Genomic DNA, 26,217 nt, shown 5'->3' with positions numbered 1-26,217 from the left:
GATAAATAATAAATCAAAATTATAAATCTAAACAACACATTTGTAATCCAAAATTGTCTAAGTAAGCGTTTACGAGTGATCAGTTTGCTCACATTTTTCCTTTCATCTTATTTACTCACAGCTTTGCTATTTAACTGTTCTAAAAATTATAACAAATGTACAATTTTTTACATGTTATATTTACTCTCCAATTATTCGTATGTTAATAAATAAATTTAAAAAGTCTTGATTAGTAATAAAAGTAATAAGATTAATTTTATTAGTAAGATAAGTAATAAGATTCATTTGATTAAGGTAAAATTGATAATTAATAAGATTAATTTTATTAATTTTTTAATTTAATAAAAATTCAAATTTTTTTATTTTTTTATATATTTTGTTTAAATTTTTTTTACGAAAATCTTTTTCTATTTTCCCGCTAGGATCGCTGAGCATCGTTGGCTCTAGTTCATCTGCTTGCCGCTAGTATCGTTGTCTAAATTTCCTTCGACAGCCATCTTTCCACAACTTCCTCTTCCTCTATTTTACACTGCTCGTTGGAGGTGGCTGTGTTTCGTGTAATCTTCAAATCATTTTGATATAATGGTGAGCAAATTCTTTCTCTTAATATATGGTTTATTTGACTAATTAAACTTAAATATACGCGTATTATTCATTGGATACCGATAAGAAAGTAAGATGTCTATTTTTCGGAGAGATTCGTTATTTGCCACATGGTGGAAAATTTCACACATTTTCTTTATATACTTTTAGCACTATCTGAAATAGTACATTTTGTTTAGACAAAAGATTCTAAATAAATCTTTATTACCTTAATTAGTTATGAATATATACTTTAATTATGTGTTAAATTTAATATCATATGTATATATGCTGTTTCTTTGGTGTCGATGAGGCTCCGCAAGGATTTGCCCATACGCCAATTGATTTATGCTGCCTGTTAGCAGTGGAAGTATAGTTTTTAGAAGAAATAATATCCTCTTACAATAGCTCGGGTACCTCGGGTTCACTAAGCCCGGACTTGCTTAATGTAAGGAGAAAGTGTATATATCTGATATATATTGCTAAAACATGATGATACACCTAGCTCACTTTGATGTTTCACTGAAGAAAACACAATTGTTCCCTAATGCATAATCTGATTAGCAAAAATATCAGATACTACACTTGTGAAGTAATATTGAGAGATCAATTTTTTTGTCAAAAATCAATCGCATAAGTATTTATATATTGTACATAAGTATTGTACATATAAGTTTAATTATATAAATTATATAATTATCTAATCTATCTTACTTACTAAAAAGTAATACAATGAATAATTTTTGCTTTATCATAAAAATTCGAAATTGTTTTAAGTAAGAAGTAATTAAAAAAATTTATTCCTTGTTTCTGATTTATTCTGAACATAACTGCTCTTATTCTAATATCTGTTTTTATGTATTTTTATAGGGTTTTGTCAAAGTAGTCAAAAATAAACAGTACTTCAAGCGTTATCAAGTTAAATTTAAGAGGCGCCGTGAGGGAAAAACTGATTATTATGCTCGCAAAAGATTAACTATTCAAGACAAGAACAAGTACAATACACCTAAATATAGGTTAATTGTACGTCTCTCCAATAAGGATATTACATGCCAGGTAAATTCGACGATAATATGTATAAATTCAATTTACTAGTAATTTTTGTTTTGCATATTCACAATCTGATAGAATGACAAATGTTAAATTGTAAAACAGTAGTGCAAGAAATCCAGTTTATAAAAGCTTAATTGATAGAGAATATAAAGGAATATATATTTAAATCATAATATATGTATAAGTACAATATATATTACATTTATTCAAAAAATCAACAATCAACTAATACATACATTCTTTCTCAAGGTTGCTTATTCAAGAATCGAAGGAGATAGAATTGTGTGTGCTGCTTATAGCCATGAACTTCCCAAATATGGTGTTAAAGTTGGTCTCACCAACTATGCATCTGCTTATTGCACTGGTTTACTCTTAGCCAGAAGAGTAAGTTATATTTTTCTCTATTTTTTCTCTTTTCTTTTTTTTTTTTTTTAATAACATTTACAATATTTACAATATGTACTGCTAAAATGATGAGACACCTAGCTCACTTTGATGTTTCACTGAAGAAAACACGATTGTTCCCTATATGTATCCTGATTAGCAAAAATATCAGACAATTGTATTGAAGAATGAAACTTATTATTATTTGTTAAAATCGATTATTTCGTTTTTGTAGCTTCTTAAGAAGTTGGGATTGGATACCTTGTATGTGGGTTCTACAGAAGTGACCGGTGATGAATATAATGTTGAGGAATTGGACGATGGCCCAGGTGCTTTCAGATGTTATCTAGATACAGGACTAATGCGTACCACAACAGGCGCCCGAGTTTTCGGTGCCATGAAAGGCGCGGTTGATGGCGGTCTCAATATTCCTCATAGGTAATTAAAGAAATTCATATATATATATATAATTTCATGATTTATATCATTATAAATATAATTTTATATTTTTCTTTTTATTTAAATATATTATCTAAAATAAAAAAGTCACGGTATTAATCAAATCAATATAAATCATACAAATGTACATAATAGTTTATGATAATTTTATAATACGTGTACGTCATTTGAATTGGCTTGAAGTTTACTCTTTTCTTGCATTTTACGAGACCATAAAGTCTTTCTAACAATATCAAGTTCAAAAATATTATATTATGTAACTTTAGTTATTTAATGACTTTGCATTGTTCTATAGTACCAAGAGGTTCCCTGGATATGACCCTGACGCGAAGGCATTTAATGCAGAAGTGCACAGACAGCATATATTTGGTCAACACGTTGCAAACTATATGAAAACTCTGGAAGAGGAGGATGACGAAGCTTTCAAGAGACAGTTTTCACAATACATTAAGCATGGCATCTCTGCGAATGATGTAAGCACAATTATAATGCAATTTTAAATATATGCATTTTTATATTATTTTTTAGTACACACATACGTCCAACTTATAATTGCTGCTTAGATTAAATCTATGTGGCGTCGCAGTTGGACAACAGTAATTTTCATTGGTTGTTAAATGTGAATGCATTAATGCATTTATCAAAATAGACCCATGTTACAGCTATTGCTAGATATACATATAGATCAGAATATAGTTAATAAGAAAAATAATTTTTTGTAATAGATCGAGAATATATACAAGAAAGCCCATGAGGCAATCCGTGCCGATCCAGAACATAAGAAGATCGAAAGGGAGAAGGAACCTATCAAGAAGAGATGGAACCGTGCGAAATTATCTTTGTCTGAGAGGAAGAATCGTGTGGCCCAGAAGAAAGCCTCATTCCTCAAGACCTTGGAGGAAGTAGAAGTGTAATTATTCTTTATTCAGAATCATGTTTATGATGTATGCACAGACTTGTGTGTATGAATGAAGAATAAAGAAAACCCAAACATATATGACAAATTTATAAATTGTTATTGAATATATTATTTACACACTAGATAGTTTTGTTTTTATTTTTTTCAATTATCTCGCTAGAGAGAATACAAGTTAATACAATATAATAAAAGTTTTTACATAGAATCTCTAAATTTGTTACCAATATTTGAATCATTCTTATGTATTTGTTTTTGTAGCAAATCCAAACGAAAATGCCCATAATTTGCACAGAATTAATAAATTTATCTAGATCTTGCATTATGCTTCTGGTTAATCAATAATTTTTATTTTTTTTTGTGCTATTGAATGATATAATTTTAAATTTTCAACATTTAATTATTTTATGTACAATTTGCTATTTGAAATAATAATTGCACACTGATATTACAATATGATACAGTATTTAAAAAATTCATAATATATTAATAAAATTCATAATTAAATTTTGATAAATTTTATCCAAGAGATATATGACAACATGTTTCACATCATACAAATTTTAGTTCAATATGAAATCGAATATTATATGTAGACTGAAAGGGACAAATCCAGACCTTTATTTTCCTTTGCCTAATGAAAAAAAAAAAAAGAAAAAAGAAAATAGTATTTATATATAATTTATAATTTGATACAATTAAATGACACTTATTTAGAACGAGAAGACGATTTGAATATTTGCATTGTTTTAACGAAAAAGTGACAATCTGTTACGAAAACCAGGTAACCGACCTTGGGGATTGACTAAAGCGTTTTGAATGTCTGCGATAGAAGGTACGGCTTTTATTTCACCACGTGCCGCTATGCAAGGTGGTGATTTTAATAAACGTCGTGCTACTCTATCAATGTCGTCTTTAGATATTCCATCTGTAAGAATCAATGTTTTTTTTGCGAGTGTTATTGAAAATACTGTAATTTATCAAATCTGTAAAGTTAACTTCACAGCTTACCGATAGCTTGCATGAAATATTCTGGCCTTTTTCTAGAATCAGTTGCTAGAACTTGTCTACCAATATCTTCAAATACAACGGGCCGTTGTTCCAGATTCATAAGTAGCATCGACTGCAATTGTTTCTTTGCCCTCTGTATAAAAAAAAAAAAGATACAATTATTGATTATAGGACAATGATTTAATGAAAATCGAATGGGATTTGAGATTTATGAGTCTTGACATTCTCATATTAATTTATGGCAAAGTGTAATGTGTTTTTAATTCTAATCTAATTTATAAAGATATATAAAGCAAAATCATACCGCTAATTCATTATCCGAGACTCCACTTGCCATGGCGACCATTTCATGTACAATTACTTCTACCATATCCTTTACATTAGATGGTGTGCATGAAGCGTGAATACAAAACAGACCAGTATCTGCGTAAGCATGATTGTATGCAGTTGCACTGTACAACCAATGATACCTAAAACATCAATTAAAGTTAATATGAAAGTTTAATATGGAAGATGTGTCTCAATTAAGAGATTTGCTGTAAGTATGAGATAAGTTTGTAACTTGTATATAATATCCAAGATGCAATAGATGTTACAAATGGATTTTACAAATTAGAAATTTATTCATTTACACTCTTTAATTATACCATACAAAAGATATTAAAGAGATATGAAAAATAATTATCATTTGTATATCTTTTACATTCTAAACAAAATATATAAAAATATAAAATTATCTTACCTATTTAACACATTAGTGTACAAACGCGTGTACATGCCTTTCCCAGGACCGCCAGCGCTAAAACTGCCACCACCTCCCATCATCATGTTTAATACGCACATAGCGACAAAATCTGGATCTTGATGGGAACAACCTTCTAATCCTATAATAACATGTGACAATTCCGGCAAGCCGCTAGGTCCCGCGTAAATTGGCACATTGCATTCCTCCTATTTTGAAATACAAAAAGAGGTCTTTTATTTTTCTTAATTTCACAATAAGAATATTTGTAAGCACACAATATGTGAATGAGTGTACCATAACGTATCCTGCACTGTATTGTGCGATAGATTTATCGACGGTATTTTCATTATTTGGCAGAATAAGATCCGGTTGCTGCTCCCAGATAGGTTTTTGATCTACAAAGTATCTACATCAAAGATAATGTTATTAGTACACATGGATAAAGATTTAAAAAATAAATTTATCACTTATTTATTGAAAATTTATGATTATTACTTGTTAACGGCGTGGACCAAATCATCATGTTCAACACCAACTCCAGCGACTACCATTCTATTCGGTACATAATGATATTTGAGGTATGTGTGTAAAGTCTTTCTGTCGATTTTGTCAATATTCTCTTTTGGGCAAATCTTGGGTAAACCTAATGTGTTCTTTCTATATGCAGCCTATTGATATAACATATCTATAATTATATATTTTCCTTCCTTATAACAAGAAAATGTATTTGTAATTCTAGTAAAAAAAAGAATATCTTTAAAATATCTATTATATATTTCAAACTCACAGCATGAATCATGTCCATTAATATGGGTTCTTGTTCTGGCCTAGTATGTAAAGACTCTAATTCGAATTGTACAGTTTGTCTGGCAATTTGCACCTGCAAATCCATTCAACTTTAATTTATACAAACATATATACAATATAGTAATTTGATATTTATGAGAATTATAGTTTATAATATAATAAAATATGAGAAATACAAAATTTCTTTATATATTTATGTATTATACATTATTACATACCTCTTCCTCTGTAATTTGAGGTCTCAAAACAATATCACCTAAAACTTGAGTAACTATATCCAATCCGCGACGTTCTGCCGATGCTGCATAGACAAATGTGTCGCGAGATGCCTGGCAGTCACATATACCACCATGTTTTTCTAAAGCTAGCATTATTTTATCCTTGCTATCATATGTATTTGTAGACTGTAACAAGCAATATAATAACATAGGTTTATGCATATTTTAAGCTAAGTGTAAATAAAATCAGTGTTGATTATAAAAAAAAAACATAGAACATCTATCATTAGAGCCAAATTATTGATTAGAACACACATATCAGCTGTAAGCTCCATTTACTTATTATTTCACTAAGATTTCATAATACTAGATAAAAAAAAACTTACACTAAATGCTAATTTTTCAAGGAAGTGCGAAATGCCACTTGGATATGCCGCTTCATATCTAGGACCCGAGTCGATAAGAACTGAAAATCAAAAAGATAATATATATTTATTTGTGCATAAATTCAATATAAATTGATATATATATATAATTTAAAATATATATATTTTGAACTCACCACCTATGGTACAAAATTGCCCAAATCTATTTTCTGATGCAACTTTCAAACCATTTGGCAAAACTGTAATTTTTGTCACTTGATGCTCCTCGTTCGCAGTAGAATAGATAGGTTTTGGTAGATCAGGAATAGGTTTCGTCAATGGTGGAAATGATGTAACAGATTTCTTCTGATTTTCATTCAAATCATTAAGTATTCTTTGAGAGGAAAGATTACATCTCTGCCAGACGTTAAAATAGTTTGTGCAAGTGAAACTGAAAAGATAAGAAACATACAATATAATATAATTTTTGAAACCTTTTTTACAACCTACTCGATGTTACATTATCGCAAAATTACCTCTCTTTAATCGCAACGATTAACGGCTTTTGTGATATCCTCGAAAACGTGTACATTTTGTCAAAAGGATTTTTAACATACAATCACAATATAATTCTGCTGCCAAAAATTAAAGATATTTATAGAGATGTCGAGATGAGATATCGAGAGAGGGCAAATGTATCTGTCAAAAAAAGAAACTATAGCAAGAAACGATCAAAGTTTTGCTAATGTTTTTTATAAACACATTTGACAATAATACATCTTATCCATGTATATAGACAAATACATAGATAATAATTTAGCTCTATTTATTAATTTTTTTATTCATAATTCGCGATAGTCCGTCTCGTGCTAAACATGTCCATTTCGTTGGTTGGATAAAATCTTAAGATCGGACTCTCGCATGCCTAAAAGCACCAGCCAATCAAGCTTTCTGTCTCGCGGAGAAGCTGCAAGTTGATTGGTTATCGCTGTCGCGCCTGCGCAGAAGCCGAATTCGGGTCTCCACATTTTTTATATACACCCGGTTTTTATCCGGTGTTCGGAAAATATGTGGGATCTCCGGTGAATCGTTGAAATGTCAACGTGTGACGTGTATGTAGTTTACATTAACAGACGTTGAAAGTTTTGTCGGAGGGAAAGAATGGAATATTTTAAGAGCAGTCTGAAATCCGTTTTAGGAACCGCTCCAGCTGGAACTCAGCCGACAGGTGCCGATACAGTGAGTGAAAAAAAAAACGCCAATATTCGATAATATTTTTTCCATACACGAGAGGTTATTTCTCATATATTGTAGAATCAACTGATAAACCTTCTTATCGTAGTAACAACTTAACTTGTAAGTAGCTACGATTAAATAGCTATTACTATTGATATCTATGTATTTTAATACAGGTAGAAAGATTGGTAGACAGATTGCAATCTTCCACGTTACTCAATGACAGAAGAGATGCCTGTCGTGCGCTCAAAGCATTGTCACGCACGTATCGTGTGGAAGTTGGCACTCAAGGGATGGATGCGTTGAAGCAGGTGTTGGAAATGGATAGGACAGATTGCGAAATAATTGGTTTAGCTCTGGACACACTGTGTAATATAACAAATCCCGAAACATTCGACGAAGAAGGTAAGTAAGATGCTTCATCTTCTAGATGTTATTCTATCTATATCTAATTGTTCTGCATTATTTTCAGTGGACAAACACGGTCCTAAAAACAAAATAGGAGAACAGTTTACAGAAATATTTATCAAGAATACAGATAGTGTTGGATTAGCACTGGCATTCCTCGAAGAGTTTGATTTTCGTGTCAGATGGCCGGCGCTGAAATTGTTAACACATTTATTGGCAAACAGATCTAAAGATATTCAAGAAATAATTTTGATCAGTCCTATGGGGGTCTCTAAATTGATGGATTTGCTGAGCGACAGCAGAGAAGTTATACGCAATGATGTATGTTAAATTAATAATATTTAAGTAAATACTTTTGAAATACGAGGAGAAATCGTTCTCTTGCCTTCAATACATATTATTTACTATTATTACTTAGGCTTTGTTGCTACTCATTCAGCTAACAAAAGGCAATGCAAATATTCAAAAAATAGTAGCATTTGAAAATGCATTTGATCGTATATTTGATGTTATTGAGCAAGAGGGTAGCGCAGATGGTGGTATTGTTGTAGAAGACTGCCTCTTATTGATGTTAAATCTTCTCAGGGGAAATGTCAGTAACCAAAACTTTTTTAAAGAAGGTAATTTCAATAGGTTTCAATAATTAACTTTTTAATAATTATTATAATTTTGCCCTTGTGTTATAATTTTAACATTGCAATATGCAGGTAGCTATATTCAGAAATTGACGCCAATGTTTCAAATACCCAATGAAATAGAAGATAATAACTTTGGTGGCTGGAGTCCACAGAAAGTATCCAATGTTCACTGCATGGTGCAAGTTGTACGAGCATTAGTAGCACCAAGTGCGCCTGCTCAGGTAAAAATATTAACATTATCATATTTATAACATTTCTCTTTCATTACGTTTTTATTTTATTATTGATAACTAAATAATATTATGTATGTGAAGGCAGTTGCAGTTTGTCAACGAACTATGAGAGCATATGGATTGTTGCAAGCATTGTGTGATATACTAATGGCTAGTGGAGTCCCCGCGGATGTATTAACAGAGACCATTAATACTGTAGCGGAAGTCATAAGAGGAAATGCTAGTAATCAAGAATTTTTGGCGAGTGTCATGGCACCGAGCACTCCTCCAAGGTATGATTTAAATATAGAGTCATTTTATATCATTTAATATCATTCGAAATAATGAAAAACAATTTACAAATAAATACATTATAGACCAGCTATTGTTGTGCTATTAATGTCCATGGTGAATGAGAAGCAACCATTCATTCTGCGGTGTTCTGTATTATATTGCTTCCAATGCTTTCTGTATAAAAACGAAGTGGGACAGACGCAGTTGATTCAAACTTTATTACCGCAAGGCAACGAGGCGCCGTCGCTAACTACAGGTTTATTAAGCTCTTTTAGATAGATCTTGATTATTATATGATATGATTATTATACAAAGAATTTTTATTTATTTATTTCTTTTTTTAAGCAAACGAAATAGGAGTTTTGACAATGGAATGATGCAAATAATCCTATATTTATTGTTAGGACAGTTGCTGTGCGGCGGATTATTTTCTGCAGATTCACTATCGAATTGGTTCTCTGCTGTGGCATTATCTCACGCTTTGATCGAGAACATAAGCCAGAAGGAACAGCTTTTAAGAGTGCTCCTCGCGACCAATATTGGGAAGCCACCGGTAACACTTATGCAACAATGCGTCATGTTGTTGCAACAGGGTAATAAGACACAGTGTAAATTGGGCTTATTGATATTGCTCTGTCGATGGACCTCGTATTGTCCGCTCGCAGTAAAATCATTCCTAGCTATCGATTCCTCGGTAGCTTATCTAACAGCTCTTCTCTCATCGCAAGAGAATAACGATGATCTACAAGAAACCTTACTGCAGAGTATGTGCGCCTTACTTATCGGTATTTGTGTACATTTCAACGATGATAGTGTACCTACTTATACAAAGGTAGATAGCTAATGATGTCGTTTATTGAAGTTACTTAAAGTAAAACGTATATAATTAACTGCGGTAACTTTTGTATATTATCTCGCAGGAAAAAGTATGCAATTTAATTGAGAATAGAATAGGTGTGGAAAAATTTCAAGACGCGATTGGCAGTATTGCTAGACATGAGATTTATTCCCGAACGCTAAAACATCCGCAGCCCTCGGTGAAAAATCCATCGGAACTTTTATTGGATCACGAATTTTGCAGATTACTGAAAAGTTTAGAAGGTATATATTATACGATATTTTATGTTGTTGTTAGTATTGTATGTTGAGGATAAATATCTAAAACTTTTATAATGATAAAGAAAATTTAACATTCTCAGTTTCTTTTTAGAAATGCAAATAAGATTTTTTTTTCTTTTAGGTGTTGTAATAAAATCAGTGATAGATGCTAATAATGAACATCAGAATAGAAATCAATTATCTATGAGTGTATCTGACAATACATTGGTTTTGCAATATAAAGATCTTATAAGAGAGCAAGATGTGCAAATTCAAAAGCTGAATCAAGTTAATGATAATTTATTAAAAGAAAAACAACAACTTGAGGTACCAAGCAAATATTTATTTATTTATTTTTTTAGATGTGTATGATGTATATATAACATTAATACATATTTTGTAACACTATTACAGACACTGCTACAAGAACTTAAATCAACTATTAGTCATTTACGAGACCAAAATTTGGTTCTTCGAGCAGCACAAACAAATATAGGAGATGGAAAGGAGACAGTTGTTTCTAGTAATAATATAGATCTGGAAAAAGAATTGCAAACGTACAAAACAATGGTTGCAGATTTAGAAAATCGTTTAGCTGAATATGTGCACATGACGCAAGAGCACAAAGAAAAAAATAATGAAAAAAAGGAATCAGAATTAGAGAATCAATTAAAATCGAAAACAGCGGAACTTGAAAAATTTAAGAAAGACCAAGAAGATCTTTTAGAACTTTTGACTGATCAAGATAGTAAAATTATGTTATATAAAGAAAGATTGATTGAATTAGGCGATAAGGTATGTTTTATGAAACCATTTACACAAATTACATGACAAATAAAATGTAACTTTTCTATTTTTAGGTCGAGTCTGATGAAAGTTCAGGTGAACTTGATACAGATGATCAACCAGAATCAAGCAATTAAGACGTTCGAATTGATTGTTCAGATAAATAAGAGAATTTTTTTTATACATAGTAAATGTCTCTTTTTCTATAAAAATTCTATGAAAATTTTATTTTGTGTTATAAACATTGTAAAAATGCATTTCCATATGTATATACAAGTATATAACAATTATCATGTGTAATTGTATAAACAGATATTAGTATTTCTCAGAAGCAAAAAATATAAATTAGATATTTAATGAAGAACTGTTTCAAGTCAAGTATTATATATTATTTTATTTCTGCACAATTATTAATGTTTTTTATTTAAGTATATATATATATATATATATATATATATATATATATATATATATATATATATATATATACCAAGAGTTTGTAAAAAGCAGATTGCATTATTGGAAAAATTGTCCTAAACATTTTTGTGTAATATATTCAATATAATTTAATATTCATGCACATTCTATTAATGATATTTGTATATAAAAAATTACCCAAAATGAAAATAAATTTATTATATTTATTTTAAATAGCTTATATTATCCTATTAACAAATATACAATGGGACTGATAGGACCAACATTTATAAATTCCCATTTTCAGAATTATTTAATATACAGAGTTCTATAAATAAATTTCAATGCTTTGTTTTCATAATTCTTTTATTACTGGCTGCAGGATGTAATATCTAGCCAGTATTATCAGATATACTATTATCAACTAACAGATGAGAATTTTATTCAATATAATATTGAATGATTTATACTGCACTTTGTCGTTGTTTTACGGCTGCTTGAATGCACTTTGCCATAGTTAGAGACGCTCGTGATACTACGTCAGTCATGAAAAATTGATCCAACGTCTTTTGTTTGATATCCACAGGGTCTGTTAAAAATGATTCTCCAGACTGTTGCTATAAACATGTAAATAATATATATAAATTGTCTTCATATTAAGAAATACATAGCATCCAATCGAGGTACAAACCTTGGCTATCTCCAGAGCTTGCGTAAAGAAATTAGCTGGTTCAACATTACCGTATCGTACCAGATGTGGCGCGACTTCTTCAAGCCTGAATCTTATTTCGTTTAAATTATCGTATGGCAAAGTAATACCGGCCATCTATAATTTAACAAAGTATATAATTGTCACATGTATACATATCTTGATTACTTTAAGGATCTTAACATTTCTGCATTTGGCTACAAAGATTTATTTATTTAATTTATTAATTATTACCTCAGAAAGGGCGCGAATAATTTTCCAATCTGGACGTGCTAAACCAGGCGGTGTAATTGCTGCGCACGTTTGTTGGGAGCGTCCTTCTGTATTAACATAACTTGCGACTTTTTCAGTATATGCTGCTCCAGCTAATACAACATCCGCAATGGTTGCTCCAGCGTCACCATGACTCCCTAAAATCATAAATAACATTCAGTGTAATCGTATAGTTAATAATTTAATTGAAAGTTATAAATTAAATTGATATATTGCTATATAGAGCTAAATAAAATATAAAAAGTTTTAAATATGTAAATATATATATAATTAATAATATGATAAATATAATTAATTTTATAAACTTAATATATTATGATAAATATATATATATATATATATATATATATATATATATATATATATTAATTGTTTAGCATAGTTACACGTGTGTAGACATACCTATATAAATGATAAATGTGTTTGGAAAATCTTCTTTCTTAATGTTTGTATCATCAGCACCCAAAAGTAACAGAACTTTCGGTTGTTGCTCTTTAATTTCTTCTACAGTCGAACCATAACCGATATCTAAGGCGGCGACTTGAGAAGCATTTGTATGCAATATATTTAAGATTTTCCAATCCTGGGGAGCCTAAAATTCAAAAGATAAATCATTATTATAATTTCTATAAAATTATATAAAAAAATTTCTGCAAAATTATATATAAAAAAAGGTTGGATAAAATTTACTTTTGAGTTATCTCCTAAAGCCTTTGCTAATGCTTGCGTTTCATAGAGAATCTTAGCTCCGTCCTTTCGAGTTAGTTGATCGGCGCCTAAGATAACAACTGGTTTCTTAGCCTCTTTCAGAGTTGCAGAGAATGGATGTGAACCGTCACGTAACTTCGTTATTACATCGAAGGATTCTCCCAAATGCTATATAAAAAAAGTTATATTTTATTTAAGAATACACTACAGGAGAAATATAACGCAAAACAGATAAAGATTATACCTCATGTTCGTACGTTAGATCTACGTCCGAACCGATAAGGGCGATTGTTTGTTCGCCATGTAGATAGCCCTTCCTGAGACGCGTATTTACTAACGGTGCTTCGTATCTAGGATTTGTACCAATCAATACTACGACATCCGCATCTTCAATCGCGGCGATAGTGTTGTTCAAAAGATAGCTACTTCTGAGGTCGATGCCCGAACCATCTTTCGGGAAACACTGTTCCGTAGCTAGAGCTTCGCTGCCCAATTTATTCACTAAATCTTTCATGGCGATAAGAGCCTCCGCGTCTGCCAATTTCCCAGCGATCGCAGCACATTTGTCCGCCGGCACATTCGCTATGAATCTAGCAGCTAATTATCAGAATGTTTATGTATAAAACGTGACGAATCTAGTGAATACAAATATATAATAGATCTAGTCCTACCAGTAACGAGTGCATCTTCCCAATCTACAGCTTGCAATTTTCCATTAATCTTAATCATCGGTGAAATGAGTCTTTGTCTTCTGAGTCCATCGTATGAAAAGCGGGCTTTGTCCGAGAGCCATTCCTCGTTCACTTCCTATTAATTGTATAATTATTATTAATAACATGTAACAAAAACATGTATTTTTCATCATTTTTGCTGTATGCGTGTTAAGAATATTTACCTCATTCACTCTTGGTAGTATTCTTAAAACCTCGCCGGTTCTGTGAGAGATAACTGTGTTACTACCAACGGCATCGTGAACGTCGATGCTGTCAGTGCGACGTGTTTCCCATGGACGGGCAACAAATGCATATGGTTTACTTGTTAATGCACCCACAGGACAAAGATCGATGATATTGCCAGACAATTCTGACAAGAACATTTTCTCGACATATGTTCCCACCTAAAATTATTATATAATTGCTACACTACTATATTTCTTGGAATAATTCCTATATTGTTAACAATCATTATCACAATCATATGAAATAATTATAAGTTTATACAAATAAATATTTCTCAATTTTTCAAAATATTTCAAAAAATTCAAATTTGACACAATATTATATGATAAGACTTGTAAATGAACAACATTTATCTTAATATGGCAAAATATATTTTGTAACAATAAGCTAATGTGCTTTTATAATATATATTATTTAAATATATACAAATTAAATCTTAATATATACCTGCATATCATTACCACGACCAGTAGTTCCCAAATCATCAATACCAGCTACTTCTGAAGCAAATCGAATGCACCTTGTGCAATGAATGCAACGTGTCATAACTGTTTTGATTAAAGGTCCAATGTCTTTGTCTTCCACTGCTCTTTTCCCAGAGAAGTTAATATCAACGAATCTACTCCTGTCACTTCCAAAAGCCATGCTTTGATCTTGTAAATCACATTCTCCACCCTGGTCACAGATTGGACAGTCTAATGGATGATTAACCAACAAAAATTCCATAACACCCTCGCGAGCTTTCCGTGTCAGATCAGAATTAGTTTTCACTTTCCAACCTTTCATCACTGGCATAGCACATGCAGCAATTGGCTATAAAATAAAGAAAAAATAAGATAAATATAATCAATTAATTTTGATACATCTTATTCTTTTATCTGTTCTGCTATGTTATGTACCTTAACTTGCTTCTCTATTTCAACAAGACACATCCTGCAATTACCAGCTACAGCAAGACGCTCATGATAACAGAATCTTGGTATTTCAACTCCTACTTTGGCAGCAGCCTAAAAGACAAAAAAAATCACATAAATATTAATGTGTCTTATGATTTATTGTATCATTAATTTTATTATAAATTTTATTATAATTTTATTATAAATACAATATGTACTTGCAATAATATTTGTAATAAGAATTTTCTTTCATTGTTTATAAAATCTTAAGTTATAATTTATATAAAATTGATGAGTTTTTATAATTTTTTCACCAAAAAAACAAAAATATTTTTTACATTGAGTAAGAAGTATCAATTGTGTATATAAAGCAAAAATCACTACAATTATTACAAATCTCACAATTATATCTATTTCCATCTAAAGTCAGAAATAATATATATACATATATGCAAGATTCAGACATGGTATTGTTCTTCGCAGCGAGATAAGCCAAGAGATCTGAAAGTGGATAAAGAGAATGCAAAGACATATATCAACACAAACCTGCAAGACTGTTGTTCCCGGTGGTACTTGTACAGGCTTGTCATCAATGAAGAGCTCGACCAATTCCTGCTGTGACTTGTTAGACGTTGTGTGAAAATTGACAGCGCAGAACTTTCCATTTGTCAGGCCTGCAGCCCGCACAACCGGCAGCCTCAACATCTCGCCACGCTATCAACAACTATCAACATCACACTTTATTATGTATATTATGTAATAAACAAAAATTTCGCACAAATCAATGGCGAATTAACCTAACTGAGGGACTATAAATAAGCAATAAGAACATATGTTTTTGAAACATAGCGTAATACCGAATGTCTTTATGAGATATCGCGATAAATTCTGAGCATTTTTTCACCGAGATTACATATACGAGTTACAAATTTCAATCGAATAAATATGATCACAACCATTTTTTAAATACCTTCTCTAGACGTCAGAAACACCTAACGATCCGCGCTGAGCTCATGATGAGCAATGGCGAGTTCGATCGAAGAACGCAATTGCTTTACTTTTACGTCACCGTGTATAACATCTTGTCGAATATATAATAATATATTAAATTATATTATAATAAATATATATATTATTATATTTTAATAAATATATATATTATTATATTTTAATAAATATATATTATAATATATTATAATATATTTTTATATATAATAATATATTCAATCAATGATTTTTATAATTATATCTTTATAAATCAGGATAAAAGGAAGAAAGCTTTTTTGTCTCGATTCGTCAATTAAAAGCCATTTTATCCCATAGCAAAATAAAATAAAATAATTGATAAAATAAAGTAAAAAAATAAATTTCCTTTTTGAAGCAGAGTAGCAATTAATTGACCAATAGGGATAAAGCAATTTTTTTTCTTGATTGGTCAATCGAACGTTGCCACGGATTCTGATTGGTCGTCCCTTTCTCTCCATCTCTCTCGCCCCTGACATCGGCGTTCCCTAGATGTCCCTATCTAGGAACTTTTTCGTTCCGGGCGCATCGAGGTCCCGCCCTGGGGAAGGTGCACCGGAACGAACGTCACGTTCACGTCACGTCACGTCGGAGTCGCACGAGTCGGCTGGTGAACGCAGCTCTCTCTTCCGGCGATCAGACGAAGGGGTCCCCGCTGAGTCGTCGTGCTCTCGGCTACAACTATTTACTCGTCCAGAACACGCTCTCGCCATGGCTGTCGGTGACCTGAAGACCGATAAGGGCGTCGAGGACCTCAACACCTATCTCGCCGATCGCAGTTATGTCGACGGGTGAGCCTACTTGTAGCGCATTCTGTGCGCTCACCGCGATATGTCTCCGGTACACGTGCTCCGCTTAGCGCGGCACCGCGGCCGATTCTCCTCTCTCGCCAGTATTTTATATGATATTTTCTCGTAAACTATATGCCCCGGCAAAGGGAACTCGTTCCGATCGCGAGTATCAGTTGGACTCTACTTATTTACAACCGCTGATCTCGCCGATGTCGCGATTTCCACGTATGGATATGTGTCACACAGACACAAACACACACATATGCGTAGCATCGCAGCACGCTTTATACTTATTTTTACGTCTTTTACTTTCTTTCATTATTTTTCTTATTCTTCAATCTTTTTTTGTACATAGATACACTTTTGTAAGTTTTTTTAAAAATAACCTTATCGTTACTATCTTGTGAGATTCGTATCTATTTCCACATATATGTGGGAGAGTAAGAGAGATACTTGACGATTTTTCACAGTATTTGTTACTCATGTTGCATGTTGTGTATATATATAATTATTTTTATATATATTATATAAATAATATATATTGCAAGATAAAAAATATTTCATTCATGTTACATACAATTGGATGATCTTTCCTAGTTTGAGTATTAACGAAGATTTAACGTAAAAGAATCTCTGTAAGTAATATTTTTCTTATATTTCTTGTGCCTTTTTAAATTTTATATATTTATCTTTTATCTATATCTCTCATTTACTTTTTAATTTAGAGAAAGTATGATAATAAAGTTAAAAAATTTATATCAGTTATCTAATATATAATCTAATTGATAGATACAATCAATAGTATTAGAACAATACTTAAGAAGATACATTAGATTCTTATTTTTTGATAAATATATATGATTTTATAACAATGATACTCGAATTGATAATAAGAATCAGCTTTAAAATACAAAATGTATCGTATAAAAGATTTTGCACCCAATAGGTGGCAACCAACTCAAGCCGATGTTGCAGTACTCGAGGCACTGGGAAAAACACCAACATCTTCGAATCCTCATGTACTCCGTTGGTACAACCATATAAAATCCTACGATTTCAAGTCACTTCCTGGAGAAAAGAAAACTCCTTCCATCTTTAGTACCACTAGTGCTCCAACTTCCTCTACGGCAAAGGCAAGCGAAGATGACGATGACTTAGATTTATTCGGCTCGGACGAGGAAGAGGATGCGGAAGCCGCAAAAATCAGGGAGGAAAGGTTAAAGGCATATGCAGAGAAAAAATCAAAAAAGCCCGCAGTTATCGCCAAATCGAGTATCGTCCTAGACGTGAAGAGTTGGGGAGATGAAACGGATATGAAAGAAATGGAAAATGCGGTAAGATCGATCGAGATGGACGGCCTTGTTTGGGGTGCATGTAAGTTGCATTTATTTTATTACTCTGTCGATATATACCGATTTGCGTGAGCAATAAATTATTGTTAATATAAATTTAATATTTTTACAGCGAAACTTGTCCCAGTGGGCTACGGCATAAACAAGTTACAAATAATGTGCGTGATAGAGGACGAAAAAGTGTCGGTGGACTTGTTGATCGAACAGATTCAAGAATTCGAGGACCTAGTTCAATCTGTAGACATTGCTTCGTTCAATAAGATCTAAGAAACGAAAACAGCTCATTACTTTTAATATTGGAATAATAAATATTAATTGTTTGTATATATACATATAATTTGTTACTCTCTTAACACACCCGAAGAATATTCCTAGTGCAGTCTTCAAAAATGACGAAAATGCTGCTAAAGTTTCATTGCAAATGTTCATTTTATGTATATTATTAGGCAGAGACGTTAATTAGTGCGTCGCATGTATGTATCGCAATACAGGAAAATAATCTTTCTGCCTTGATACATCATTGTTGCATATTCAACTTGGACTCGCTAGGCCGAACTTTATTAAAGTCCATCTATCTATAAATATGTTATTTGTGCCAAAGTAAATAGAATGCAATATAAACTGAAAAGAAGTTTACATTATTGATACTAATGTAAAAACTTTAATTGCAATTATTAATAAAGCAAGACATTACGATTTTATACACAAAGATATTTTTTGTAACATGGAAAATACATCAAAATTATTGCACAATGGTTATTGACTTCAATTTTAGCGCACTGAATTGTAGATATGTCTTCTATCTCTCACAATTGTATCCTCTCGTATTTAATTTTTTTTAATTCACTAAAAATTATCGTCTTTGTTAAAGATATTAAATTGTTAAATCGAATCTATTCTTGATTAAATATTGTTTCTGATGGCGCATATTTTTTAAATATCATTGTTATATTTCTTCCTATCTTAACACGTCAAATATATTTGATATTATACGAATTGATGCGAAAACAATTTATTATGTTTAAAACACAATAATATATTGTATCACATTGTATTCTTTTCTGTTAAATCTCTCTCTCATATTCAATTTATCTAAATTATTTCGTCGAAATTATAATGCGTATTTTTATGACAATATTGAATTATGTGTGTATTTATCGAAAGGATATTTTATATAATTATATAATTTTATATAAAAATATTTGTATGTGTGTAAAATCATCTCGATTTTCGTTATCAGTTTCGTGCAATAGAAAGATGATAAATAGCTGTAGCAAGAAAACAATTTAGAGATGTAGTGTAGGATAAGATTTTTTTACAAATATATTGCTTGTACGATAATGTAACGGGAATTTCAGAGATTTTATCCGCGTCAGGCGAATATATATACATCGATTATCCATGTATCGTATATGTGTATGTATCTATTTATACATTTATCAGGAAGAGTGTTGGAGTTTCCTCGCGTTCATTGATTTCATAACGTCACTGCGGGAATTTCAATGAATAATTACGACTGATATATGTACAGTAATATGCCGAGGGCACAGAATATCTAAAAACTTGTTCCCAAGGAAGTATCATGAATTGTGTAAGTTTGTACGCGAGAGCAAACATCGAGCGCGCTTTTAGGACATTGACATTGAACCTGAGGATCCGGTTGTCGCGGTTCTGCTGCAAGTTTTAAAGCAACGAGTTAAGGTGTCTCGTTTATGTTTAGAAGGGACGACGTTAGGGATCGCGAAGGAATGCGAAAGGATTATCCAAGGTCTGTCTCTTCCCACCGCGAAACTTATCCGAGTATCGGTATCTTGTTTTTTATTTTCTAATTTTCTTTTTTCTGTTGCAGATTTCTTGTATATGTATCAAACACATGCGCTGGCGCCGACATTTAATACCGCAGGACGTGTTGAGGATTACTAAAAGATAAAGGACTTGTTTTTTAAATACTCTGAGCTTCGCAAATTTCCAAAAGGAAACAGCATGTGAGGTAAAAAAAATATATAGAATGTGAAAATTATCAAATATAGAATATAAAAAGAGTTATGATTTTACTAGGCATATCTTTTCGTGAATATAAATGATAAAAGAGTGATTAATATATTTAAAAAAAGAGAGAGAAAAAGAGAAAATGTGCATATATAGCTAATAAATATTGAAATAACAAATAATGTACTATCCCTCAAAAATTTCAATTAAGATATAAATTGATTAATATTTTTAGTTACTATTTTTAATTGACTATTTATATTTTTGATGATTTATGCGGATATGTAAATGCTATTGGTTATTTATTTTAAAAATTTCATATAAATAAGAAGAAAAACAAGTTTATATAAAAAATTATTGTTTAATTTTTCCACATAAAGATTATTTGTATTTGTAAAACAATTAAAAATTTATTCCAACTTTTTAGATCTTTCAATTTTTGTGATGTTTAGAGAATATTCTCCGTAGAATATATATCTTTGCTGCTGATAAAAAAATCTTATTTGATGAATTGATCGGTGCAATAATCGCTCGATCGTTTATTGAAGGACAGAACATCGTTTAACCATTAATTTTCAGCTACTTTCAATTTCTGTTTTCGTGCTTTTGTTTCTCTTTTTCTCTCTCGATACAAACGACGACGAAATTCTCGTCCTTCGACGACAAACGCTTCACCTTTCCCCGCTCTTTCAGCGCCTCCGTATCCTTCACCAGACTGCTATCGCCGTATATAAGAAAGCGATCATCAAGGACGGCTCGAAAGCGCGGATCATCTCGCGACGAGCACAGTGAGCTCATAGTTGTTTCTTGTGGATCAACAATACACATCTCCAAGATGTTCGCAAGAGGATCGTGGGTCGTCGTGACAATAATCGCGCTTTTTTGCGTTTGCACCTATGGTGAGCCATTGATATTTTTCTATTCATAACATGCAAATTTCCTCTAAAGTCGCGGAAATTATTATATAATTTAATCATTGTTATTGTAGATAAGTAAAAAGTAGCAGCGTTGCTATTAACAGTAATAAAATTGCGATAAGTTGTAAATGTAGGAAATACGAGTTAGAGAATAATGTGAGAAATTAAGAAAAATTTAAAAGTCTTCGATCAAAATCAAGATTTTTTTTATAAAGGATACGTTTTTAATCTTTTAATAGTAGCTGTGCAATTATGATATATAGTATCAGATGTTCAACTTTCAAACTTGCTCGAGTCGAATTTGATTTGAGGATAATAATTCAATAAAACAAAATAAAAAAGATAGGCAGCAATTCAATAATTTGATTAAGAGATTTTCGAGATTTATAAATACAATGCAAAATAAGTAAACACTTTTTCGTGTAATTGTAATAAGTTAATCCGATATTATCCTATTAATTTGTTTACAAACATTTGACAATTCTACAGTTATCTAAATTTATCGAATAATTAAAATTATTTTAGAATCGAAAAAAATTGCAAAATAACTTTCTATCACAATTTGTATGTACTTTTTTGTAGATTTTTAAAAATTTTACGATTTACATTTAAACGAATTTTTTCATTCTAAATTTCTTTTTACTGTGCACATTACGTTTATTGCGATATTTAAACAATATCATTTCACTAGAATACGTTTTAGCGCGAAGCAAAGTTCTGCATTGAATTGATCTGAAAGATAGAGATCCAATCACAAATCTATAAACTCTACCGTTAGTTCCAAGAATTTTTAATATCTATATGTACCGTTAATAACAGTCTGCGCGTGTATATCAGCGTTGTTTAAAAATATTTCCATGATACCTGACTATCGCATACATTACGTCGGCTGAGAATTTTTCTTATTCCATCTCTCTATAAGATCGAGCTTTTCCCTCCAGGCGTTTGTGCTAATTCTGATATTTATCATTTATAAAGAGTACATTAATTTTTTAGAAAAGTAATATCTAATAAGATTAACTAATATACGCGACATTTTTTAATACATGCTTGTTAAAAATGAAAAATTACTTTTAAAAAAAATTATTTTTTTCTTCTCTCATCTTTCTCGGAATTCACATTTTTTAATAATTATTAATGACTATACATATAACACAACAAGTTACGTATGTATAATCATGGTACTATTTTAACTCTGTTCTTTATTCTTTTTAGCGAAGTTATGTTTGTCACAAAAATTAGATGACTAAGAATAAGATAATTATCGTATGAACTCATTCCGTTTTTTATGTTTCACGCGAACGAATACAATCTTACGTTCGAATTGCAATAGATGTTATGATTATTGTTTTTTTTTAAACGATGTTTTAATGATGCATCCTTGATGACGAATACAGAAACGGTAATTAATAGTGTTAAGGATAAATCCGCTGATGTTAGTTCAATACAATAATTGCAGTATATTTGCGATGAAATCAAAATTAAGATAACTATGTTTGTTCATTTTAATGTGATAATTATTTTTTTCCTTTATATTTTCTCATAAATCGCTCTGATAGCCTCATTAAATGCGACGATAATAGACTGTAATAATCATTAGTCATTATATGTTAATTATCACTGATGAAGTTTCGACACTAAAATAAAAAATATTAATAATATTAGTTATAAAATAAAACAAATATTTCTAAATCACATATATTAAAAATCAGAATGCATATGTTTTAAAAATAATTAATATTATTGTGTATATTTTTTAATGCAAATACCGAGTATCGATTATGATGAAAGATCTAACATAATAGTATTGATAGCAGAATCCGCGATTAGAGTGAATTCAAGAGATCTCTGACCTTATCAAATGATTTACTTCAAAGAGCCACATCTCAGTTATGTAATAAAAGTTACAAAATGATTTGCGATTATAATCTGACCCCAAAAAACGAAGTGTTAAAAATTAATTAACTGAATAAAATTCTGCATTAGCTTATCGTAAATTTATTTAAAACGGAATAGGACGATTCTCCCTCGCGTATTATTTTGAAAAAAAATTATTCTTGATAATATATTCTTCGTATATTTCACAAAGTGTATAAAGATATAAAAATTGCATTATAATTGCAGATTCTAAAACGTGCAAAACTTTGATTACGGTCACGCGAATATCAGAATATGAATATTGGACGATATATATGGAGGATGATTTTATCGAAATGCGAAATTGACAGATCAGTTTATTATCGCACATATTTCATTCAACAATTCTGAAGAGATTCTAGACTTTAAACTCTCCGCTTGACTTGATTCAATATAGAAATAACAATAAGGCGAGATAGGATCTGAATACAAAAGTGCGAGTCAAATGGGAGAGGTTTTCATCGTACAGTTTGTCGTGCATCTGAACGAGCTGTGATTTAAATTCACAGGCTGATTTAAGTTATATTTTTAACCGCGTGACGCCGCAAAATAACCGCGCCCATACACAGATGCAGCTATAATACAATATAATAAGACACGAGTATATATTGTACTGTAAGACTCTGAAAATGCCGATTCCATGTCGCAGACATTTAATGATTTTTATTTTTTTTTCTCATTGATATTCCAGATTTGTGTTGTTTTATAAAAATGATTTTTAGACAATTATATATATATAAATTCTAATCATATAAAATCCTAACAAGAAGATTTTACGAGAGAGAGAGAGAGAGAGAGAGAGAGAGAGAGAGAGAGAATGTCCGTTCATTCTCTTAGTCTGTACAAAATAAAAAAATTTAATGAATTAATCATCGTTCATTAACATATTTTATCAAATTTGTTTCATTATGTTATTGTTATTATTAATTATGAATTCGACTATCTTCTCACTGAACTTTTCTCATTGATTTTTAATGGAGAGACAGTAGTTTATAACAGACAAAAAATTGCTGAACTTGGAAATAAAATTTATAATATCTTTTTCTTTAGATCCAAGGATGCAAAATTACAAAAAAATTGATTTTGAAAATTCGAGAGAAAAATTATGCAGAAAGAATTTTATCAAAGTTACTCTTTTTTCAAATTTATAAATTGTACTATCAATATTTTTTTCTTGTAAAGGAAAAGCAGTATATTCCTTATTTAATAAGATTAGAAAACTGATTAGTGCTAATTAAACGATACGTTTATGTTTTGATTGATTTATTCTACTTCTAGTGAATTAACTGTACTTGTCCAGTGATAAGGCACTGGCTAGAAATTGCAATTTTATGCATTAATGTTTTTTTTTCCATTACAGCTCAACAGCCACAAGCCGTAACAGCCACAAGTCCACAACTAGTGTCACAACTCTGCTTAGGCTGTATATGCGAAGTTACATCAGGATGTAACACCACTATCGGCTGTTATGATTCTGTATGTGGACCTTTCGCTATAACATGGGGCTACTGGGCTGACGCTGGCAAACCAACTCTAAACGGCGAATCGAGCACTGCTGATGGTGGTGAGAAAGAGTTACATCTTAAAAAAACATCTAAAAAAAGTTTTTTGATCTATTAGAATACTTATAATACTAATTTCGAATTTTTATAACTCTAAATGTTATAGCTACACTTTTTTTATTTCGTTTTTTCTCTCCCTATATATAAATTGAAATAGCCAAAAGTATATTATCGTGCTTTTAAAAAAATGAGATAAAAGAAGAGCGTAGACGAATGTATAGAAAGCGTAACTAAAAAGAGAAATTCGACTAAAACCCGAGATAAAAAATTCACATTAATTCAAAAGAATACTCTATCGATCATCAATTCAAGAATGCATCGTAGTGCTGCATAAACACGCTTCCGAGAATTCGTATAAATTAGTTAGATAAATGTAAGAATGAACAAAAATATTTATCTAATTAAGTAGTTTTCCTCATAAACGTATACGTTTAATTTGCTTAGATGCATTATATGAAAAAAAAAGGAATACGAAATATATGCTTTCCATACAAATAGTTACATAATTAAATCAATTAAATGACTCTATATCTTATCTTTTTTTTTTCATTCAATTCATTCATTTAGTTTCTACAAAAATCAAGAATTAAAGAAACGTGAAATACTTATACTTAAATTATATATTAATAAATAGAAATTTTATGATAATAATAATACATAATAATTATTTCTTCTTTTCATCTCTAGCTTACCCCCGATGTGTCAACGATCCTTATTGCGCTGCTCGTGCGATAGAAGGCTACATGGCCAAATTCGGTCAGGTAAGATCAGTTCTTGTATCGAGATATTTCGGATATACCTAATACTCGATATCGTCACTGATATCTTTTATGCATTTATTAAACAGGACTGCACCGGGAATGGAGTGATCGATTGCGATGATTATCTGCGTATTCATCGATTGGGCGGATACGGCTGTACTGGCCCGCTAGACAGTAAATACGAAAATAGATACAAGTTGTGTTTACAAACTTTTGGGAACTAATAATACATACATCATGTTGGAATCTAACAACAATCCATTAATTATCATTATATATATATATATATATATACATATATGCGAATATCTGATAAAGATTTATCTTTATCAAATATTTGTTAACTTTGCCCCTTTATCATATTGCAAGAATGTCTGACATATAATTAAAATCTATTAAGATCTGATGTATAATAAATAATCAGTAATGTGTGTATGTACAATTCTGTATAAAATCGTGTCATATATAAAACGCAAATACATTTTTATAAAATTGATATGCATAATCATTTGTTTTAAACTTTTAAACATATATGCGCTAATTATGTTTTGATTTTTGTAAATATAAGTGTAATTTGTAAGTATTTTATATCAAGAATATCTCTTTTATTAAGGTTTTGTCATTCAAGTTTTAATTTCTTTTTTGTGTTGATGTTATTCTATATTTAAATGGACTTCTAGTCTTTTTCTGCTTTAATCATTTTTTATCTTCGCGTGCGTAATCTTTTTTTA

The 26,217-nt window shown here is 30.8% G+C and overlaps 6 protein-coding genes across 7 annotated transcripts; 4 read left to right on the top strand and 2 right to left on the bottom strand.

The window, feature by feature from the left end:
* The first annotated feature begins 481 nt into the window (after nucleotides 1-481).
* Nucleotides 482-3,482, top strand: Rpl5 (ribosomal protein L5). The gene is made up of 6 exons (XM_083037917.1): nucleotides 482-585; nucleotides 1,453-1,638; nucleotides 1,885-2,019; nucleotides 2,255-2,457; nucleotides 2,774-2,951; nucleotides 3,204-3,482. Exons 1-6 carry the CDS (start codon nucleotides 583-585, stop codon nucleotides 3,390-3,392), a joined length of 894 nt encoding a protein of 297 aa, XP_082894043.1. The 5' UTR covers nucleotides 482-582; the 3' UTR covers nucleotides 3,393-3,482.
* A 126-nt stretch (nucleotides 3,483-3,608) lies between these two features.
* LOC145936047 (mitochondrial-processing peptidase subunit alpha) lies at nucleotides 3,609-7,422 on the bottom strand. Of its 2 annotated transcripts, XM_083037916.1 has the most exons (12): nucleotides 7,077-7,422; nucleotides 6,738-6,991; nucleotides 6,562-6,641; nucleotides 6,176-6,361; nucleotides 5,938-6,030; nucleotides 5,646-5,818; nucleotides 5,445-5,556; nucleotides 5,148-5,356; nucleotides 4,710-4,875; nucleotides 4,406-4,538; nucleotides 4,188-4,322; nucleotides 3,609-4,028 (listed from the first exon to the last, which is right to left on the bottom strand). In XM_083037916.1, exons 1-12 carry the CDS (start codon nucleotides 7,130-7,132, stop codon nucleotides 4,015-4,017), a joined length of 1,611 nt encoding a protein of 536 aa, XP_082894042.1. In that variant the 5' UTR covers nucleotides 7,133-7,422; the 3' UTR covers nucleotides 3,609-4,014. The 2 variants fall into 2 exon arrangements, with proteins under 2 accessions (XP_082894042.1, XP_082894041.1); XM_083037915.1 differs by lacking the exon at nucleotides 3,609-4,028 and having other exon boundaries at nucleotides 4,035-4,322.
* Nucleotides 7,423-7,590: 168 nt separating this feature from the next.
* Nucleotides 7,591-11,608, top strand: P115 (general vesicular transport factor p115). The gene is made up of 12 exons (XM_083037907.1): nucleotides 7,591-7,779; nucleotides 7,953-8,181; nucleotides 8,249-8,505; nucleotides 8,603-8,804; nucleotides 8,892-9,043; nucleotides 9,137-9,327; nucleotides 9,412-9,584; nucleotides 9,733-10,160; nucleotides 10,249-10,429; nucleotides 10,569-10,753; nucleotides 10,841-11,221; nucleotides 11,287-11,608. The coding sequence occupies exons 1-12, from the start codon at nucleotides 7,702-7,704 to the stop codon at nucleotides 11,347-11,349; spliced, it is 2,520 nt and encodes an 839-aa protein (XP_082894033.1). The 5' UTR covers nucleotides 7,591-7,701; the 3' UTR covers nucleotides 11,350-11,608.
* Nucleotides 11,609-11,977: 369 nt separating this feature from the next.
* Nucleotides 11,978-16,262, bottom strand: Nd-75 (NADH dehydrogenase (ubiquinone) 75 kDa subunit). The gene is made up of 12 exons (XM_083037909.1): nucleotides 16,145-16,262; nucleotides 15,721-15,898; nucleotides 15,178-15,285; nucleotides 14,726-15,091; nucleotides 14,215-14,436; nucleotides 13,991-14,126; nucleotides 13,564-13,916; nucleotides 13,302-13,487; nucleotides 13,014-13,203; nucleotides 12,573-12,748; nucleotides 12,321-12,455; nucleotides 11,978-12,246 (listed from the first exon to the last, which is right to left on the bottom strand). Exons 2-12 carry the CDS (start codon nucleotides 15,877-15,879, stop codon nucleotides 12,094-12,096), a joined length of 2,184 nt encoding a protein of 727 aa, XP_082894035.1. The 5' UTR covers nucleotides 15,880-15,898; nucleotides 16,145-16,262; the 3' UTR covers nucleotides 11,978-12,093.
* A 520-nt stretch (nucleotides 16,263-16,782) lies between these two features.
* On the top strand, nucleotides 16,783-18,670 carry Eef1beta (elongation factor 1-beta). Its single transcript, XM_083037599.1, has 3 exons — nucleotides 16,783-16,988; nucleotides 17,935-18,362; nucleotides 18,453-18,670. Exons 1-3 carry the CDS (start codon nucleotides 16,909-16,911, stop codon nucleotides 18,605-18,607), a joined length of 663 nt encoding a protein of 220 aa, XP_082893725.1. The 5' UTR covers nucleotides 16,783-16,908; the 3' UTR covers nucleotides 18,608-18,670.
* Nucleotides 18,671-19,818: 1,148 nt separating this feature from the next.
* LOC145935874 (lysozyme) lies at nucleotides 19,819-25,982 on the top strand. The gene is made up of 6 exons (XM_083037600.1): nucleotides 19,819-20,108; nucleotides 20,190-20,330; nucleotides 21,023-21,228; nucleotides 24,524-24,727; nucleotides 25,413-25,486; nucleotides 25,573-25,982. Exons 3-6 carry the CDS (start codon nucleotides 21,165-21,167, stop codon nucleotides 25,708-25,710), a joined length of 480 nt encoding a protein of 159 aa, XP_082893726.1. The 5' UTR covers nucleotides 19,819-20,108; nucleotides 20,190-20,330; nucleotides 21,023-21,164; the 3' UTR covers nucleotides 25,711-25,982.
* Nucleotides 25,983-26,217: the final 235 nt, after the last annotated feature.

The sequence above is a fragment of the Prenolepis imparis genome, unplaced genomic scaffold (genome assembly GCF_030444845.1).
Source record: "Prenolepis imparis isolate NDT839.2.m4 unplaced genomic scaffold, iyPreImpa1.0 SCAF_5, whole genome shotgun sequence".
In the NCBI taxonomy this organism is placed as follows: Eukaryota; Metazoa; Arthropoda; class Insecta; order Hymenoptera; family Formicidae; genus Prenolepis; species Prenolepis imparis.
The sequence above is the reverse complement of the archived record's forward strand: the minus strand, read 5'-3'. Positions and strand labels throughout refer to the sequence as shown.

Bases quoted from the DNA above. Each gene is read 5' to 3' on its own strand.
- Rpl5 (XM_083037917.1), top strand. The intron at 1,639-1,884 runs GTAAATTCGACG...TTCTTTCTCAAG, and splicing joins ATAAGGATATTACATGCCAG to GTTGCTTATTCAAGAATCGA. The intron at 2,952-3,203 runs GTAAGCACAATT...TTTTTGTAATAG, and splicing joins ATGGCATCTCTGCGAATGAT to ATCGAGAATATATACAAGAA.
- LOC145936047 (XM_083037915.1), bottom strand. From the start codon at position 7,132: ATGTACACGTTTTCGAGGATATCACAAAAGCCGTTAATCGTTGCGATT. The intron at 5,819-5,937 runs GTGAGTTTGAAA...TTATATCAATAG, and splicing joins TAATGGACATGATTCATGCT to GCTGCATATAGAAAGAACAC. The intron at 4,323-4,405 runs GTAAGCTGTGAA...TGATTCTTACAG, and splicing joins ATATTTCATGCAAGCTATCG to ATGGAATATCTAAAGACGAC.
- P115 (XM_083037907.1), top strand. From the start codon at position 7,702: ATGGAATATTTTAAGAGCAGTCTGAAATCCGTTTTAGGAACCGCTCCA. The intron at 7,780-7,952 runs GTGAGTGAAAAA...ATTTTAATACAG, and splicing joins AGCCGACAGGTGCCGATACA to GTAGAAAGATTGGTAGACAG. The intron at 9,585-9,732 runs GTTTATTAAGCT...ATTTATTGTTAG, and splicing joins GGCGCCGTCGCTAACTACAG to GACAGTTGCTGTGCGGCGGA.
- Nd-75 (XM_083037909.1), bottom strand. From the start codon at position 15,879: ATGTTGAGGCTGCCGGTTGTGCGGGCTGCAGGCCTGACAAATGGAAAG. The intron at 14,437-14,725 runs GTATATATTAAG...TAATAATTTTAG, and splicing joins GTCGTGGTAATGATATGCAG to GTGGGAACATATGTCGAGAA. The intron at 12,247-12,320 runs GTTTGTACCTCG...ACATGTTTATAG, and splicing joins AAGCTCTGGAGATAGCCAAG to CAACAGTCTGGAGAATCATT.
- Eef1beta (XM_083037599.1), top strand. From the start codon at position 16,909: ATGGCTGTCGGTGACCTGAAGACCGATAAGGGCGTCGAGGACCTCAAC. The intron at 16,989-17,934 runs GTGAGCCTACTT...TGCACCCAATAG, and splicing joins GATCGCAGTTATGTCGACGG to GTGGCAACCAACTCAAGCCG. The intron at 18,363-18,452 runs GTAAGTTGCATT...ATATTTTTACAG, and splicing joins CGGCCTTGTTTGGGGTGCAT to CGAAACTTGTCCCAGTGGGC.
- LOC145935874 (XM_083037600.1), top strand. From the start codon at position 21,165: ATGTTCGCAAGAGGATCGTGGGTCGTCGTGACAATAATCGCGCTTTTT. The intron at 24,728-25,412 runs GTGAGAAAGAGT...TTTCATCTCTAG, and splicing joins ATCGAGCACTGCTGATGGTG to CTTACCCCCGATGTGTCAAC. The intron at 25,487-25,572 runs GTAAGATCAGTT...TTTATTAAACAG, and splicing joins ACATGGCCAAATTCGGTCAG to GACTGCACCGGGAATGGAGT.